General features: G+C 50.3%; 4 protein-coding genes across 4 annotated transcripts; 1 reads left to right on the plus strand and 3 right to left on the minus strand.

The window, feature by feature from the left end:
* Positions 1-289: 289 nt before the first annotated feature.
* Positions 290-4,759, minus strand: N7489_008674 (putative TMEM1 family protein; the record flags this gene model as incomplete). Its single annotated transcript, XM_056714424.1, has 4 exons — positions 290-940; positions 997-2,073; positions 2,124-4,672; positions 4,726-4,759. 4 exons carry the CDS (start codon positions 4,757-4,759, stop codon positions 290-292), a joined length of 4,311 nt encoding a protein of 1,436 aa, XP_056562046.1.
* A 357-nt stretch (positions 4,760-5,116) lies between these two features.
* N7489_008675 (wax synthase family protein) lies at positions 5,117-6,435 on the minus strand (the record flags this gene model as incomplete). The annotated part of the gene is made up of 2 exons (XM_056714425.1): positions 5,117-5,624; positions 5,684-6,435. The coding sequence occupies 2 exons, from the start codon at positions 6,433-6,435 to the stop codon at positions 5,117-5,119; spliced, it is 1,260 nt and encodes a 419-aa protein (XP_056562047.1).
* A 569-nt stretch (positions 6,436-7,004) lies between these two features.
* On the plus strand, positions 7,005-8,356 carry N7489_008676 (aspartate aminotransferase family protein; the record flags this gene model as incomplete). Its single annotated transcript, XM_056714426.1, has 2 exons — positions 7,005-7,192; positions 7,246-8,356. 2 exons carry the CDS (start codon positions 7,005-7,007, stop codon positions 8,354-8,356), a joined length of 1,299 nt encoding a protein of 432 aa, XP_056562048.1.
* Positions 8,357-8,779: 423 nt separating this feature from the next.
* On the minus strand, positions 8,780-13,111 carry N7489_008677 (putative membrane-tethered transcription factor (SPT23); the record flags this gene model as incomplete). Its single annotated transcript, XM_056714427.1, has 3 exons — positions 8,780-8,911; positions 8,982-12,395; positions 12,449-13,111. 3 exons carry the CDS (start codon positions 13,109-13,111, stop codon positions 8,780-8,782), a joined length of 4,209 nt encoding a protein of 1,402 aa, XP_056562049.1.
* Positions 13,112-15,395: the final 2,284 nt, after the last annotated feature.

The following is a 15,395-nucleotide window of genomic DNA, read 5'->3' on the forward strand; positions in this document are numbered from 1 at the left end:
AACCTCGATCCTAGCTCAGAGATGGAGTTAATCCATACTAGTGCATACTAGTCTGTATCGGGCCAAGGGCCAGCGGGAGCAGCCCCAGCCGAAACCATCAACCATATTCCCGAGGTCTATACAACTTACAGCAAATATAGTACGGAGTACGAAGTATAACTGAAGCGTTTCACAAAAGAATAAAGGATTCATGAATCGTAGATCTACATACAAACAAGTATCCCAGGGAGCCTATATACGACTCATTATACATACAATCACCCTCACCACCCCATACAGATTTATCAAATCAGCGAACCTCCTCCATCCGCCGCTCCGAATCAACAAGCCAAGATCCCCCACCAGCAGCATGATTACCGCCAGCAGCACTAAGAGTAACAGTCGTCTTCTTCAGATCCGGAAGAACAAGAACCGTCTCGCCATGGTTACGGTAGTCAACCTCACAAGGGATCGAGCGACGAGCCGGCGCCATGGAACCAGCGGCATCAGCCGCAGGCGGCGACGTCGGGGGTTGAGGCGCCGGTGGCAGGAAGGTACGGATCTCAACGCCTGGGAGAAGGAGATGGCCTGGTTTCTGGGGGAGTAGTAGGACGGTGAAGCGGGTTGATTCACCGTCGCGAGCGAGGAAGTTGCCCCGCCGACGACCGCCTATTTGCCACTGGTCTGGATTGGCGTGGATCTCGTAGGAGCATTCGAGGGGTTGGTCGGCGTTTTCGCGGGTCGCTGGGGAACACCAGCGTCGTGTGTGGCGGAGGCATAGCTCGGCGACGATCATCTGACCGACGGCGGCGTGGGTGGAGGGCCCTGGGTCGGTGGTGGATTTGGGCTGGAGCTGGAGGTCGGCAGTGTGCACGACTTGGACCTCGGGGACGTCGACAGGGATGATGATGCGGCGGGTCGGGATGGTAGGTTGTGCGGGGAGCTGGATCGTGGGGTTGTTCTGTTTCATATGTGAGTAAAATATAGCTGGCTGGAAACACTCGAGTTGGTTCTTACCTTGTGCCACTCCTTGAGCCACTGTCGCACATCTTCGCCTGGTGCTTTCAAAGCTCCAAGTAGATCGTCCCATCGCACAGTCTGATAGGGCAGCATGTTTACTTCCCGAATGAGCCCAATGGCTTCCATGTCATTCGTGGACAGCTGTGCGCGGAAACTGTTGACAATGTACGATGTGAGCAGCGCTGCGTACTGACGGAATGGACTGGAGTCGATGGAAGCAGCGAATTGCTTTTCGATTGCATCGAGGCACTCATCGTCGACACATGTGAAGTCAACGCTCAGTTGTAGGCTACGCGGCGTTGATGCGGACGTGCTACCCTCACTATGGCGGATTTTGTAAAGAAGAGACGCGGGCTGCTTAGGAAAGACATCAAGGGCGACGGGGCCAGTGATGCTGGATTGCACGTCGTAAATGTCCGAACTCGGTAGACTGCAGTTCATAATACGGAGCGGGATCAGCATGGCCGGACTGATGGTGAAACGCGAGAATAGTAGTTCATCCTTGAAAATGTCCTGCACGTTGACCGATATAGGTAGTGCTGAAACAACACTGAATGATGCCGAGGAAGCGAATCGGCCTTGTTCAGTCTCATAGCCGATCTCTGCTCGCGCTGAGAGTGTCGAAAAGGCCTCCTCCACAGTATAGGGGATACGCAGTCGGACGAATGACCGCGCCGGCAATTGCGCGAATTCGATAATGCCTGACTCATGGTTGGCATCGACCTCGAGCTTGCCATCCACAACTTCTGTTTCTGCAAGTCGAAGCCGTAGGCCTGCAGTAGCTGGCCGGACACGGATCGTACCACTCTTGATATCATTTCGTCCGCTGTCAAGTTCCAGCTCCAGCGTCCGCATGGCCTGAAGGTTAATAAGATGCGGTGCCACGATCTTCGCCTGTAGGGCTTCCGCTGGAGGGTAACAATAGATGTAAGGCTGGTTGTCGCGTTCCTCAGAGTCTTCCGTTTCCCGGAAGCCAACAGGAAGGGCGGAGTCGTGCCCGGCGTTGAAGTTAAAGACAAGGTTGCCAGCCCTCATCTCGAGCCGGTCAATGAAGTACTTGCCTTGAAGTGTGGTCTGCAAAAAGGTTAATTACTAGTAGTAGAAGTTCTCTTACAAGCACTTACCGAGCAGTCAATCAAAATCTGTGTTGATGATGATTTCACCACAAACTTGGCTGAGCTATCGATCCAGTGCTCAGAATTCTGAGAGCTGTTAGCGCTGACCAGCCGCACCTTGAGATTGTCAATCTCGATCTGCTGGCCCAAAAGGAATCGTAAAGACAATTGGATCTGGAATCCATCTTTGTTATCATACAGTCGAATGGCTGGGTCGACACGGAGGTCGGCAAAGAAATCTGTCAAGGAAGCAGTGACATCTTTTTGAAGAGCACCAGACGCCTCGAACAAATCGCGCACATGTCCTTCTAACATTTCCTGTTCAGCAGAAGGAATTGAGCAAGCCACGGACTTTTGCCTGACTGACAATTGCGCCTGCGCATATGTAGCAAATTTGGAAAGCAACCGTATCATCATCCGAACATAGTCCTCATTTCGTCTGAGCTCCTTCAAGCACCGCGCGTGGAGTTCTAACATACTTCCTTCCAGAACAATCCAGTATTTGGAGCCGTAGAAGGGGGCCATCCGGTGGAAATAAGAAGCAGCAGACTCGTAGTCTTTGCGGCGGTATCGTAGAATAGCAATTTCAGCCAGGGCCTGTTCCACGGCGTTGACACGGTTGGCTGCCATATGATGGCGGATCAAACGGTCTGTGAGATCTTCATAGAGAAACAGGAAGGCTTCTTTTGACTTTAATGCGGCCTTGAGGCCAGGAAGCTCGATGCCTACAAGCGACGATTGCTTCTTCTTCTTGGAAGGTGTCTGTGACCCTTCATAATCACCGTCCAGCGAGATCTCCGCCAGGTCACTTGCCCCAGAACGATATCGATCATCAAACAGGAGACCGAGATCATTCCAGTTCTCAGCCCAGCCTCGTCTGCGAGCAATCTCCTCGAGGGATCGCCGAGCTAGAAGAAGCAATTCCGCCCTTCCAGATGACAGCTGTTCAGAACCAGTTTTTTGCGTCGGAATAGGCATGGGCTTAGGGTGTTCCATGGTTGATCGCCGCTGAAGCAAACCCACACTGTCAGAGATATCCTGAGTCACTGGCCTGCCAGGTCGGGCACCAGATGGACCTATGAGGGAACTAGAGCGGCGAGGCACATCGGCACGGGAATCTGCCATCGTGGCAGCAGCGGCTTCACTAGATTGTGCAACGGCATGAAGAGAGGACTCGGGGAGCATGAGGGTCGGAGTAGAGGATTGACTCAGAATTTGGAAGGCTGCCGAAAATGCCCACACGGAGACTAGATTGTTGATAATATCCGTCTTGTCATCATGAACTACATCCGCTAGACCGCCTTCAATATCATAGCGGAGGGTACGTGCAGCTAAACCGATGAATTCAGTTGCTCTTCCACAGATTTCAGCTAGCAGAATGAGATTTTCGGGCTTCTTGCCAGACCTCGCTGCGTTGCCGTCTGCCGCAGTTTCGCTGCCGGCCAATGAAGGAGCTCTCGCAGCTCGAAGTAGTAGAGTCAGTTGACGAGAGAAGATGTATGTGCGGAAATCGAAGATGGATATATCGCTTGCTAGGATCATTTCCCGGTAGGGCATCTTATTGGCGTTAAATGGGAAATCCTCCGGCTGAATCTCCGAAAAGAGAGTCGCGTCATCGTCGCGGGTATCGGAAGCCCCCGTCTCCAATGCCTTCTTGGCCATCTCGGCCCAGTCCTTACTGGTGATCGAGAGTGCACCACCGTGTTGGTCGCCACTCCCATCGAGCTGGTCTCGAATGTTTGCATCCAAGCCAACGGCTAGCTCATCGTATCCAGCCAGCGCATCTTCGAACAGGCCCACATTCTCGAACCCCCTAGCAAGACCTTCCTTAAGGATGAAGAACGTGCAGAAGTTCCAACCTGGCAAATTGCGCTGAGAGTCTTTCTCCTTTATATCCTCCTCATATTGCGCCACACGTAAATCAAACGAAGCTAGAATGCCGTTCTTCATTTTATCAATCAAATCCTCCAATTGCTCGGTCAATTCAGGGGACTTGGTCCCCTGCTTTGGGAGACGCAGTTGGGCCACACGATCCACAGCAGACTTGGACGATCCATTAAAGTCAGCCTTCGCCTTTTCTAGCACCGTAGTCGAACCACGGCCCCATTTGGATGTAGGTGTGGCTGCCTTGTCCGCAGCGTCGGCATCCGGTACCACGTGCAGGATAAGCCACTCGAACGCATCGTGCTTTTCCTGACTAGTAGTTGCAGACTGCGAGCTCTGGGATGACGCGTTGGCCTTGATCCATTCGCGAACGTTCCGTCGGGCGGTCGCCTTGTAGGTTTCGTTGTCGTCGCATCGGAGGAGGTAAACTTTCAGGTATGGGGTCTGCCGTAGACCGGGAATCTGGTGTCGGCGATGAGCGACTGCGTCATGGACAGTATCGCTCGATGATTTGCGTTCGTTTGATTCTTGCGCAGGTGTGAAGCCGATGCGGAGCGACTCGATTGACCGCACGGGGCGGGTTGGCGATTTCCAGTGGAGATTTCTCAGGGGGAGCTTTGATTCAACGATGGGTTGAATGAGCGGAAACAAGCCCGAAGGATCTGTGTATTCGACTGTGTTGTATGGTCAGCGCAAGCTTCATTCGTCTCAATCACCTTGGTCATACCCGTTACATTGCTGGAAGCCTGCGAAGGGTCCATGATTTCCCGGGCGCAATACGGGAAGTAGCCAATTGGCTTCAGGACATCTCAAAACTCAAGGTACATAGGAGCTTCCATGCGCCTGGAGTTAAGGGGAAAAGTTGCGGGGTGATGGAGACATGCTGTCAACAGCGGCCACGCACGGCCTCCTTCTTTTCCATTTTAGTGCGTATCCCTCGCTGCTTTTAGTATTTGGATCTACAAGGCTTTTCTTTGTTTTATTTTTTTATCCAGACAAGTATATATAGTTACATACATTTTTATACACGAATATATAGCTATATACTTATTGCATAAGATATAACATCTATCTCGGCAAAAAAATTCTATACCAGGCCCAGGATCTATACCATTACCTCACACCTCAACCTCGAACACCTTTGCCAGCACAGCGCCACCAACCAGAACAATCCCTGCCTGTATAGGCAGTCCAATCTTACCTGCCACAGAAAAAGGAACCAGGGCTTGGTTTTCCGGTCTCACCACCTGTGGGTAGAAGAACCCAGTCGAGGTGACACCCAACCATGCCATAGACCACGTCAGGCCAAGAGCCTTTTGCCACAGCGGTTTCGGAATATTCTTGCTTCGTCCAGCCTTCGAAAAAGATTTCCAAATCGCTTTGATGCCATCTTCAATCATGAGGCCCAGAGGGGCAGTGACGAAGAATAACATGGCGCCGGATTCCTGTGGTGGGATTCCCTGCACAATATCGAGCACGAGATGCAGCCCGCCCGAGCAGAAAAAGACAACAAAAGTATTCATATACCGCTGCACCAACGACCTCGGCCTTAGACCTAATAGGTCTTTAGTGATGAATCTGCTAACAGAGGTCAGGGGGTTCTGCAGCAATTGGTGCCAGAATTTTCTGCGAAATCGATGTCAGTATATTATCCCGTCCAAATAATTTGCTGTGAGCGAGCTTACCCCCAGAAACCCCGGACTGTATCGGCATCCAGTGCTCTTCCGTACAATGGAGGGCAGTTTGCAGGCGAGTCAAGCCCGATTCCCACGACAATTATCGAGAAGACTCGGTGGTGGAAATCGATAAGAATTCGGCTCACCACAAATCCAGCCATGAGGTTTGAGATGATACGTTCAATCCATTGTTCGGTTGAGATATCCCATTGAGGTACTGGCGGCAATATCCCACTTTTCTCTTGCTCCAGTGCCTGCTGCAACGCAAGAGTAGCAAAGACATCTAGAGCTAGATATTGCCAAACCACGATGGCGATTTGGCGAACCAGAAAGCGACCTCGTGGAGGCGTGTTCATATCACGTCGTTTGTAATATGCTGGCTGTGGCGGGGCATTTTTTATTTGCCAGGGAGTGTTGATCCCACGAGGATCAGTGAAAAGCCGAGTTGCGGCATAGATTTGAGCCACAAAGCTCTGGCTAACCCCAGAAGGCAAATCATTGCTATCCTTAGGGTTGATGAGTAGCAAGTTTAGACATTGGAAGACGATGGTTATGAATAGGCGACCACATTCGCACCATACGAATCCCGGGCCTAGCGCTGTGGCTACCGGTATAGCTCGGTATACAATGAAGATAGAGCATGGAATCCACAGATACCGAAGAACAGATCGCTTTGGTGTTGCGATTAGGAGAGTCGCAGGTATAAGGCAATGGGCAGCATAGAGAAAGAGAATCTGCAGAATATTGGAAGAGGTTGACATGGCCCACCTATCCCCAAGCAAAAGGGGGAAACACCTTTGAACGAGTGTTGTTGTGTGAGATGTGAATTTCTTCCAAAAAGGGGCGATCTGCATAGAATCTCAATAGTATTTGACTACGTGGGGCCTTACGGTGAGCAATAAATACAAAGATGACAAAATATATCATTGCTCACTCCATCGTATAGGATTGATGCTTTATTCAATAATTATCTGTGTCTTGTTTCATAGGTGTTTCTTGTGAGCCAGCCATTTCGATGATACTAAATCATTGCCTTGGTGCATGCATCTTCCAATATAGATCTATCAATGGTGATATTAGTGGAATCATAAGGCCTTCTCTTGACTCATCTCTGAAGAAGAACATTATAATCTCTAGGCTTGCTCTATTAGGGACTTAATCTATGCCATGATAATATGTGGCTACATAGTGAACTCGTGAACGTATATATTGGAAGACGGACAATCTACAAATTCCGGGCATCAGATTTCCCCGCTCATATCACGGTTATATAAACCGACATTCATCAATGGATAACGTCACAAGAGTTTTTTGAACAACTAACACAAACATGGACTCAGCTCTCCGCGATGCCGCAACTCGATTCATTGAGCAGCACCCTGAGTCGCAACGCCTGCATAAGCTGTCACTCGCCAGCTTACCAGGAGGAAACACTCGCACTCTACTACACACAGCACCATTTCCAGCTTTCATGCGCAAGGGCGAAGGTTCAGTATTGTGGGATGAAGACGGAAACAAGTAAGCACATCCCCTTGTTCCACGAGAACGTATGGACTAACACTATTTCCTAGATATTATGATCTAGTCGGCGAATTATCCGCCGGGCTATATGGACACTCTCACCCGACGCTACAAAAAGTGTTGACAGAAACCATTCAAAATGTCGGGTTGAGTCTGGGAGCAACGGATGTCTACGAGCAGCGATATGCGTCTTTGCTGTGTGAGCGGTTTGGGCTTGAACGGATTCGGTTTACAAATTCCGGAACAGAAGCGAACATACACTGTCTTGCTGCAGCCAGGAAATTCACCGGCCGTCGTAAGATCATCGTCTTCCGTGGAGCCTACCACGGTAGCGTGCTGTCTTTTGGAAATGGTATCCCGGAAAACAATATCGACCAGGCTGATTGGGTGCTACTGCAATACAACGATTCGGAGGCTGTTCGGGAAGCGTTTTCCCAGAGTGATGATATTGCAGCTGTCATTCTGGAGGGAATGCAGGGGGCTGGCGGGTTCATTTCTGCATCACTCGAGTTCCTACGAACAATCCGCGAGGAGAGCGAGAGAGCGGGCGCGTTAATGATTCTGGATGAGGTGATGACATCTCGGCTGGCACCGAGGGGATTGAAAGATATGCTCGGGATCAGACCGGATCTTATCACTTTGGGCAAGTATCTAGGCGGAGGCTTGCCATTTGGGGCTTTCGGTGGTCGACGAGATATTATGGATGTGTTCAACCCTCTTACGTCAGGGGCTTTGGCACACTCTGGCACATTCCAGAATAACACTTTGATGTTGCACTCTGGATATGCGGGACTCTCTGAAGTGTATACGGCTGAAGCTGTTCAATCGCTCAATGCTCAAGGTGATGACTTGCGTCAGCGCCTGCAACGGGTCTTTGCGGGATCGAAGTTCTGCGTTACTGGCCAGGGTTCTCTTATGTGCGTCCATGCCACTAATGTAGGTCTTCGCGCTGAGCAGATCACTTGCCGAGATGATGTTGTTGCCATTGAGGACACGGATCTCAAGCAGCTTTTCTGGTTGGAACTGGTGAATGCAGGGTTCTGGGTGCAGAGCCGAGGAACAATCACCTTGAACATCGCCATGTCTGCTGCAGCTCTTGACGCATTTGTTGAAGTCGTTGAGGAGTTCTGCAAGCGATATAGATCCTTGATTGTAGTTTAATACATGCGTGGTATGACTATGTACCGTGGGCCTAAAGAGGCACGAAGACGGATATGCAAGAAATTCTATTTGGATGTGAATCTAACAAGAGGATGTGTAACACAATGCATATGCATATCAGGCATTTAGTTACAACACTGCATAACTGAGTGGTGGCACGAATCTTCGATACAACTGCAACAGCTTAAATCAATCGTCACAGGGATCAAGCTGGAAAATTTAATAGAGGCAAGGACAGTAAAACTCAATCATGCGGATTCTACATAGATAGTCGTTGCCGCGTCATTATGAACACAAATAAGAAAAAAACAAAAACTCGACAGTTAGTCCGTCGTACAATAGGTAAGCTTCACCCGCTCAGGAACAACGCCAAAGGAAATATGACCAGAAAGAAAAAAGAAAGAAAGGAAAGAAGAAGATGCCCTAAATGCTCATTTCCACAGCCGGCTGTGTATAGCGAGCTTTCACAAATTCAAAGCTGTCCGTGACGCCTTGCCAAATACCGGGAACGTAGTTTCGACCCCAGGCGCAAATAACGAGAATAAGAAGAGGAATCTGTAGAAATAGCGTTAGCTGAGTACTAGATTGAAAAAGAAAAGAGCTGGTAGACATGTTGTTTACTTACCCAGATGAAGTACAGGTTTCGGTCGTTACCCAGACCCTTCATTCGTCGAGCTTGTTGCTCTCGGAGATGCTTTTGTTGCTCGCGAGAGATCACATTGCGCCCGATTGTGATGTCTTTGAGATCGTCTTTCTCGACTTGCGCGAGGGAAGCTGAAGCTGAAGCCGGCGCTGAAGCGGCGGCGGCGGCAGCAGCACTGCTCTGGGCCTCGAAGTGTTCGTCGACAGCTGCCTCTGTTGCGGCACGGATCAGACTGGACTTCTTCATGTCGGACTCCTCGGTAGTTTCGGGGTGCGGGAACAGCTCGTCGTACGAAGGTGGCTGGTTGGGATTGGGCGCGGAGGAGCCCTTCAAGTAGTCCCACCAGCCATCCCCGGCAGCAGGTCGGTGAGGAACAAGGTTGGTTATGCGGCGCATCATTCCTTGTCCTTGGTAGTCTTGGAGGGCCGGCATCGCGGGTATCGCTGGCATTGCGGGCATCGGAGGCATGGGAGGGAGAGCCGGGAGATTGGGGAAGGCATTCGCCACGCTTTGCTGGAACTGATTGATTTGAAGAGCGAGCTGGTCGCGCCACGCGACAAGAGGTGCTGGGGGGACGAAGCCTTGAGCATCCCCAGGTGCGACCGTTTGTTCGCTATTGTCCATAGCTGGCGGACCAGCATCTTGATGCATACTAGACCGACGGGAAGAGTTGAATTGAAGAGGCTCAGAGTCAGAATCGTTGGTGGTTTCCTCCTCATCATCCAGATCCTCTGAGTCATCAACAGCATGGCCAAGAGATCCAGAGGCGGAAGACACCTCCCACATGGAGCTAAGCGAGGCCGAACTGCTTTGCCGGCGGCGTGATGTGAGGGACCCAACGCTGCGGGACCGGTAGTGGCGAGATGGAAGCAACGCGGCTTGGTGGGCAGGGAGCGTTGTCGCGAGGTCCGCGGCAGTGAAACCCCGCACGCTGCGAGTATTGGGGTTGGCGCCCGTAAGACGCAATCGGTGGACAATGTGAGCATGACCATTGAGTGCGGCTAGATGCATTGGCGCATTGCCCGTGTTGTCTTGCACATCGGGGTTTGCACCTCGAGCCAAAAGACCCGCAACAAATCTTGTCAGTCCAAGGGATGCGGCAAAGTGGAGAAGACTCTGGCCGGTCGTGCTACGAGAGTTGTACCGTGGTGGCCGGGGACTGTTATCCAAGTCGATGAATTCCAAATAGGTCAGCATCTTGGAGTCGAGATCGCTGAGTTTGCCTTGGTTTTCAAGACCCGGTACTTGGCGCTGCTGACCTCCAGAGGAGTTACCTTGCATGTCTGCCTGCATGTTGAAGAACGCGTTTGGATCGCTTCCCATGATCTGTTGCGCTGTGTGGAATGCATCTGCTTGGCTGCCCAATTTCTGACCAAGAATGTTTAGCGCCAAGCGATACATTTGAAGCTCACGGTCATCCACATAGCGGAAGAACAGCTGTTGTTTGGGCATGAGGGGTTGAGGCTGCTGGACTTGGCCAAATGTCGGGTGCTCATGTTTGAATACGACAGATACCAGTCCCGGTTGGAGAGCGGGAGGGGTCAGGCAGTTGAGGCACTTGTCGCCCCAGAATGTGGTTGTAGTAGCTAAGGTGTCACCGAAAACGACCTCCATTCCAGGATAAAATCCGCTGCCCAACAACGTAACCTCAGTGCCTCCTGTGATGGAGCCCTCGGCAGGCACCAACTTGTGAATCACTGACGGCAACCGATTGGGAGTATTGCTGAGAGGAGGCCAAACCTGGCTTGAAGAATTTGCACCAAGTCCCATGGGAATATTTGGATCGCTGAAGCCGTTGCGATTCGAGCCACCTGGTGTCCCCGGACGACTGGGATGGGTGGAGTTGGGCGTTGACGCCAGTGCTCCACCGGCCAGGGTATCCAAGCTTTGTCGCTGGGCAGGAGTCGGGTTAAAGAATGGATTGTTATCATTGTTTTGGTTGGGAGTGGGCGGCCCATTTCCATATTGACCTGACATCGCCGAAGGGTCTACGAATGGCCGTTCAGTTGGTGCAACGAATCCACGAGCAGCCGCAAGTTGGGCAGCATTGTTCATGGCCGCTGCGGATGACTGAGGTGTCTCAAGTCGTGTCATTGTCAGTTCCGATGGAAGCCTTGCAGAGCTGCTGTGCTTGCGTCGTTTGCTCTGTGGCCCTTGGAAATCAGACGGGGATGCTCCTCGCGACAGGCTCCTGGACGCCTGTGGCACATGCCCGCCATTCGTTGAGCCTGGAGTCGCAAATGAACTGGGCGTAAGCTGATATTGTGAATTGAACCTTTGCTGAAGACCCTGCAGATCAGTTGGCGACTGAGGTGCACCAAAAGAGTTTTGCCCATTCTCGGGGTTTTGGCCCGAGGGAAACACTCCAACTCCTGGTACTTGCGTCCCGTCTGAGAGGGATGGTGAAGGGCCAGTCGGTGCAGGCGCAGATGGAGCCTGCGTCTTGTGGTCGTCCGTTATCATGATCGAATTTGTGATTGCCTGCGCCACAACATTGTCCAAGTGATCCTTCACAGTGAATATAACCTGGAAACCGAGCTTCTCGTTCTGGTGTCGGCAATAGCATGCAATCCGCATTGGCAGCTCCACTTGCATTGATCCCGGTGGGACTGATAACCTATCACCGTAGCCACCGCTGGCGTTCTTTGCTGGTTCGGTCCATTCCTTAATCTCACTGGTGTTGAAGACGATGACGCGCTTCTCTTCATCTTTTTGAAACAGTTCATCTTCCTCGGGCTTCCTTTGCTTCTTCCGTGACGCACGTTTCCGTTCGCGTTGTATGCACCCGCTGCAGATTTTCACATCGCCTCCATCCAATGGACGTTCGTCATCAGAAGTTGCTTGATAGTGATCACCTCTTGTCCGTGCAAATGCCCGCTTCATCTTTTCTCTGTCTTGCATGGCGCTTGTGCATACCAGACTTGTGTGCAACTGGAGAGTATCGCGGCTAGGTTCGGTGGCAGGAGGAGCAAGAAACTTAAGTTTGGAGATAGTGTGTGAGGGAAGACGGAGTTTCTTGACGCCGGTAGGTAACGGGGAGAGGGTCAATCGGATCGGAATTTGAGTCTCAACACGGGATTTGAGGGAAGTGGGATGCACGGTGAGAACAGGTTGTAGAGAGGTGGGGGTTGCTTGAGGTTGGGCCGGGGAGGAAGCGAAGTTGACAGGGAATTGGTATGATGCGGGCGAGCCGAAGTTCATGGCGGGTGATAACGAGGTGTGAAGAGGTGATTGGCGGTTCATGTTGATGCCTCCAAAGCTTTCTTCCAGAAGTGACGAAGGAGACTGTCCGCCCCATTGCGGAGCGGCTCTATCCATATCTTGATGCATTGTGGTGGAGTATGGCGACTGGCCGTTCAGTCCAAAAGCGAAGAACGGAGACCCGGGGGCATGGGCCTATGAATTGTTAGCAATACGCGGAAAACAAGTGTGCTGTTCGAAAGACTCACCGAAGGCACAGCATCGATGGACGATATCCCAGCATGATTGCTTGAAGGGCTCCAGAGCTGGGATTTCGAGCGCTTTTGGGGTCGCGGGAGTGACCCATTGTCCGTCTTCAATGGACTAGGGCTACTCGCCGCACTTTCAAAGTCAAAGGCTGCATCCATCGCCTTGTTGCTGACCTCCAAATCAGGATCCATAGAGAAACCACCATCCATCGGAAAAGACGGGTCAATATTGAACGGCGATTCCTCCTTGACTGACGATAACTCCGGGCGCATCCAGTCCTCCGACGGGTAACTAGTAGAGACCAAGGGATTCTCACTGTGCACTGCAGAGTTCGTCGAAGCGATCGATGTTTGTCGCAGGTGATTCCGTGGCGATTCGGAGGAAGAACTGCGACCCGAGTCATCTGGCGATTCAGCCGGCGAGTCCGCGGCAAGAGTCGGCACTTCTCTCAGTGAGTTTTGGTCTTGGTGTGGCTTCAAAGAGCCCGACGCGCCGTTCGGACGGGAAGTTGTGGCTCGGGCGAATAGATCGTCAAAATCTCCGCCGGCGTTTTCAGTTGACATCTCGAGTTTTGTGGGGTCCAAGAAGTCCATATCGTCGTCCATTATGATAGGATCCAGCGAGGAAAACGAGGGTGAGAAGGGTGCCTGCGCTGATACCATCGTTTTATTCTTGTCTGATCGTTTGATCCTTCCGAGTTGGTAAATCGCAATCGATTCCAGCCGCGATTCCAGCCGTCGACAGCCACCTCCACAACAGCCCTATTAAATATAACAATTTCGCGCGTTTTGGAAAACGTATCCTATAGCAGTAATCCAGAAAGTATAGCAATCAAGACCTGTCACAGTTTATACCAGGACCGGTCCCCGATAACATGGCCCTGAAGAAAGGTGAGATTGAAGGTGTTGGGGAAAGTCACTGCCTTGTAACTGGAGGAAAGGGGAGCGGGAAAACTGTGAGCGCCGATGGCCGGCAGAATCTCAACAAAGTATATGTAATCAGCGGCTTTACGTGAATTTATATTCGTAGTGTCAAGGCAAAGTATTGAATTGGATTAAATTGTCCTTTGATTTCAAAATGATCCTATCTCTTTTCAGATATGCTTACATCCCATAATCATAGCCCTGGAGGTATGGGTGTCTGAAATACATATGTAGACACCTGAGGCCTTACAAAGCGGTGACCAATACAATGCACACACCATTTGATTCGCTGTTGATCCAACTTCTCCCGCCTGAGGGGAACGAGGAAGGTTTTTCTATTCGACGTTGTACGGAACTCTTTGCATGGCCACACGACTTCATCTCGCTTTGTGACACTCGATTGATCCCGGGGGGCCGAATACTTGGAATGACGAAGAAGTGCTCCGTACATGCATAACCAGGATAATGTACAGAAACCTGTGCCAAGCGCACACAGACACTTCGGGTAATCATGGCTCGCAAAAGCAGAGATTGTGTTACCCCGGTTATCGGCTGTGTGCTACCCTCGCGATATTGGAGTAACACTCATTGATGGCCTGCAGGGCTAGCTATCAGTTTTGGGTGCTTTGCTTCGGTATCTTTTCGGCACACCAATGCAGCTGGCACGATGATGCACTTGAAGATTGTGATAGGACTCGCCATGGCCAGTGGCCCTGAGCAATGCACTGCTGCGGACACCTGTCAGCACAGCATACAACCTTGGAATATACCTATGTTGTATAATTGTGCATCTCTACACCGACAGCGTATTGTAGACATCGGGTATCTTTTGTATGGCAATTGCATATAAAAGGTACATGAACGCAACAAAATGAGTCATAATATCGATTTTTCTCAATCTCCAACAAGCCCAAGGGAAAATGAAAAGTTAAATAGTTGTAAAAGATATCTGGTTCAATCGGTATATATTGTATCTAAAGCTAATTTTAAATGTACGATATGATATGCGTAAAGAAAGCCTTAAGAGACACCACATACAAATAATATATATAAAAGTTCAATTCTCTCGTTCTAGCCAAACTTGACAATCTTTATGGAGTAGTAAGATGATAGAAATTGAACCTTCATGTATACTATATATCTCTTCCTATATATTTCCTAACCAGTTCAAGGCTTAAGAAACTTCGAGGTTGTATGCAAATGTGATGTTTATGTACCTTTTGTATGCAATTGCCATACAAAAGATACCTAACTTTACAATTTGCTATCTGGTGCACGGAGTAGGTGTTGGTGGGCTTGGCACGATTATATCAGAGCCTCCATAGACAGTAGGTAGGTAGGCAGTGGATAATCTGTCTTCACGTGTGTGATGCAAAATTTGATTCTCCATAACGGTTTAAGTAGCCAAAGATATCTGGCCTAGAGGCAATTGGACCTGCATATAGTATGAGGATCTAGTTCTAGTTCCTCGCAATCACGCATTGAAGCCTCCCGTTAATCTATTATATGGTCGTTGAATTAGTTTGAGACCTGTTCCAATGTGAATTGGTCAAAAGTCCCCTCAGTCTAATTGATAAAAGGATTTGTAAAGGGATGTGTGAGAAACGCCAACTTGGAAGAACGTGATTTTCATGTGACTTGACCAATTGCACGATTTGCTTCTACGGAGTAGTTTTGGCGCCTTTGTCATTTAGACCGCAATTTAGATCTGACAGAAGCGCTGACTATGGACCGTTCGAGATTATTTATCCTGACTCCTGGACCCCATCATGCAGGAGACGGATATGATCCGGTGGAGTGTCTCAGAATAATCTTCTAAGCGCAGAGGCTAGCACCTATGGCGTTTGAAGGGGCAAACGGCCATATCTCTACGGAGACGGAGTTATGCTGTACGGAGTAAGTCTGCCAGGTTGTTCAAATGAAGCGGTTGGATTAAAAAGAAAAAGACGTTGTTGGCTAGGTACATAGGAAGAATTTTCCACATACCTAACATAGTAAAGAATAGACGATCGACCTGTCAAAA

The sequence above is a fragment of the Penicillium chrysogenum genome (assembly GCF_028827035.1).
Source record: "Penicillium chrysogenum strain IBT 35668 chromosome Unknown utg000005l_segment0_segment0, whole genome shotgun sequence".
NCBI lineage: Eukaryota > Fungi > Ascomycota > Eurotiomycetes > Eurotiales > Aspergillaceae > Penicillium > Penicillium chrysogenum.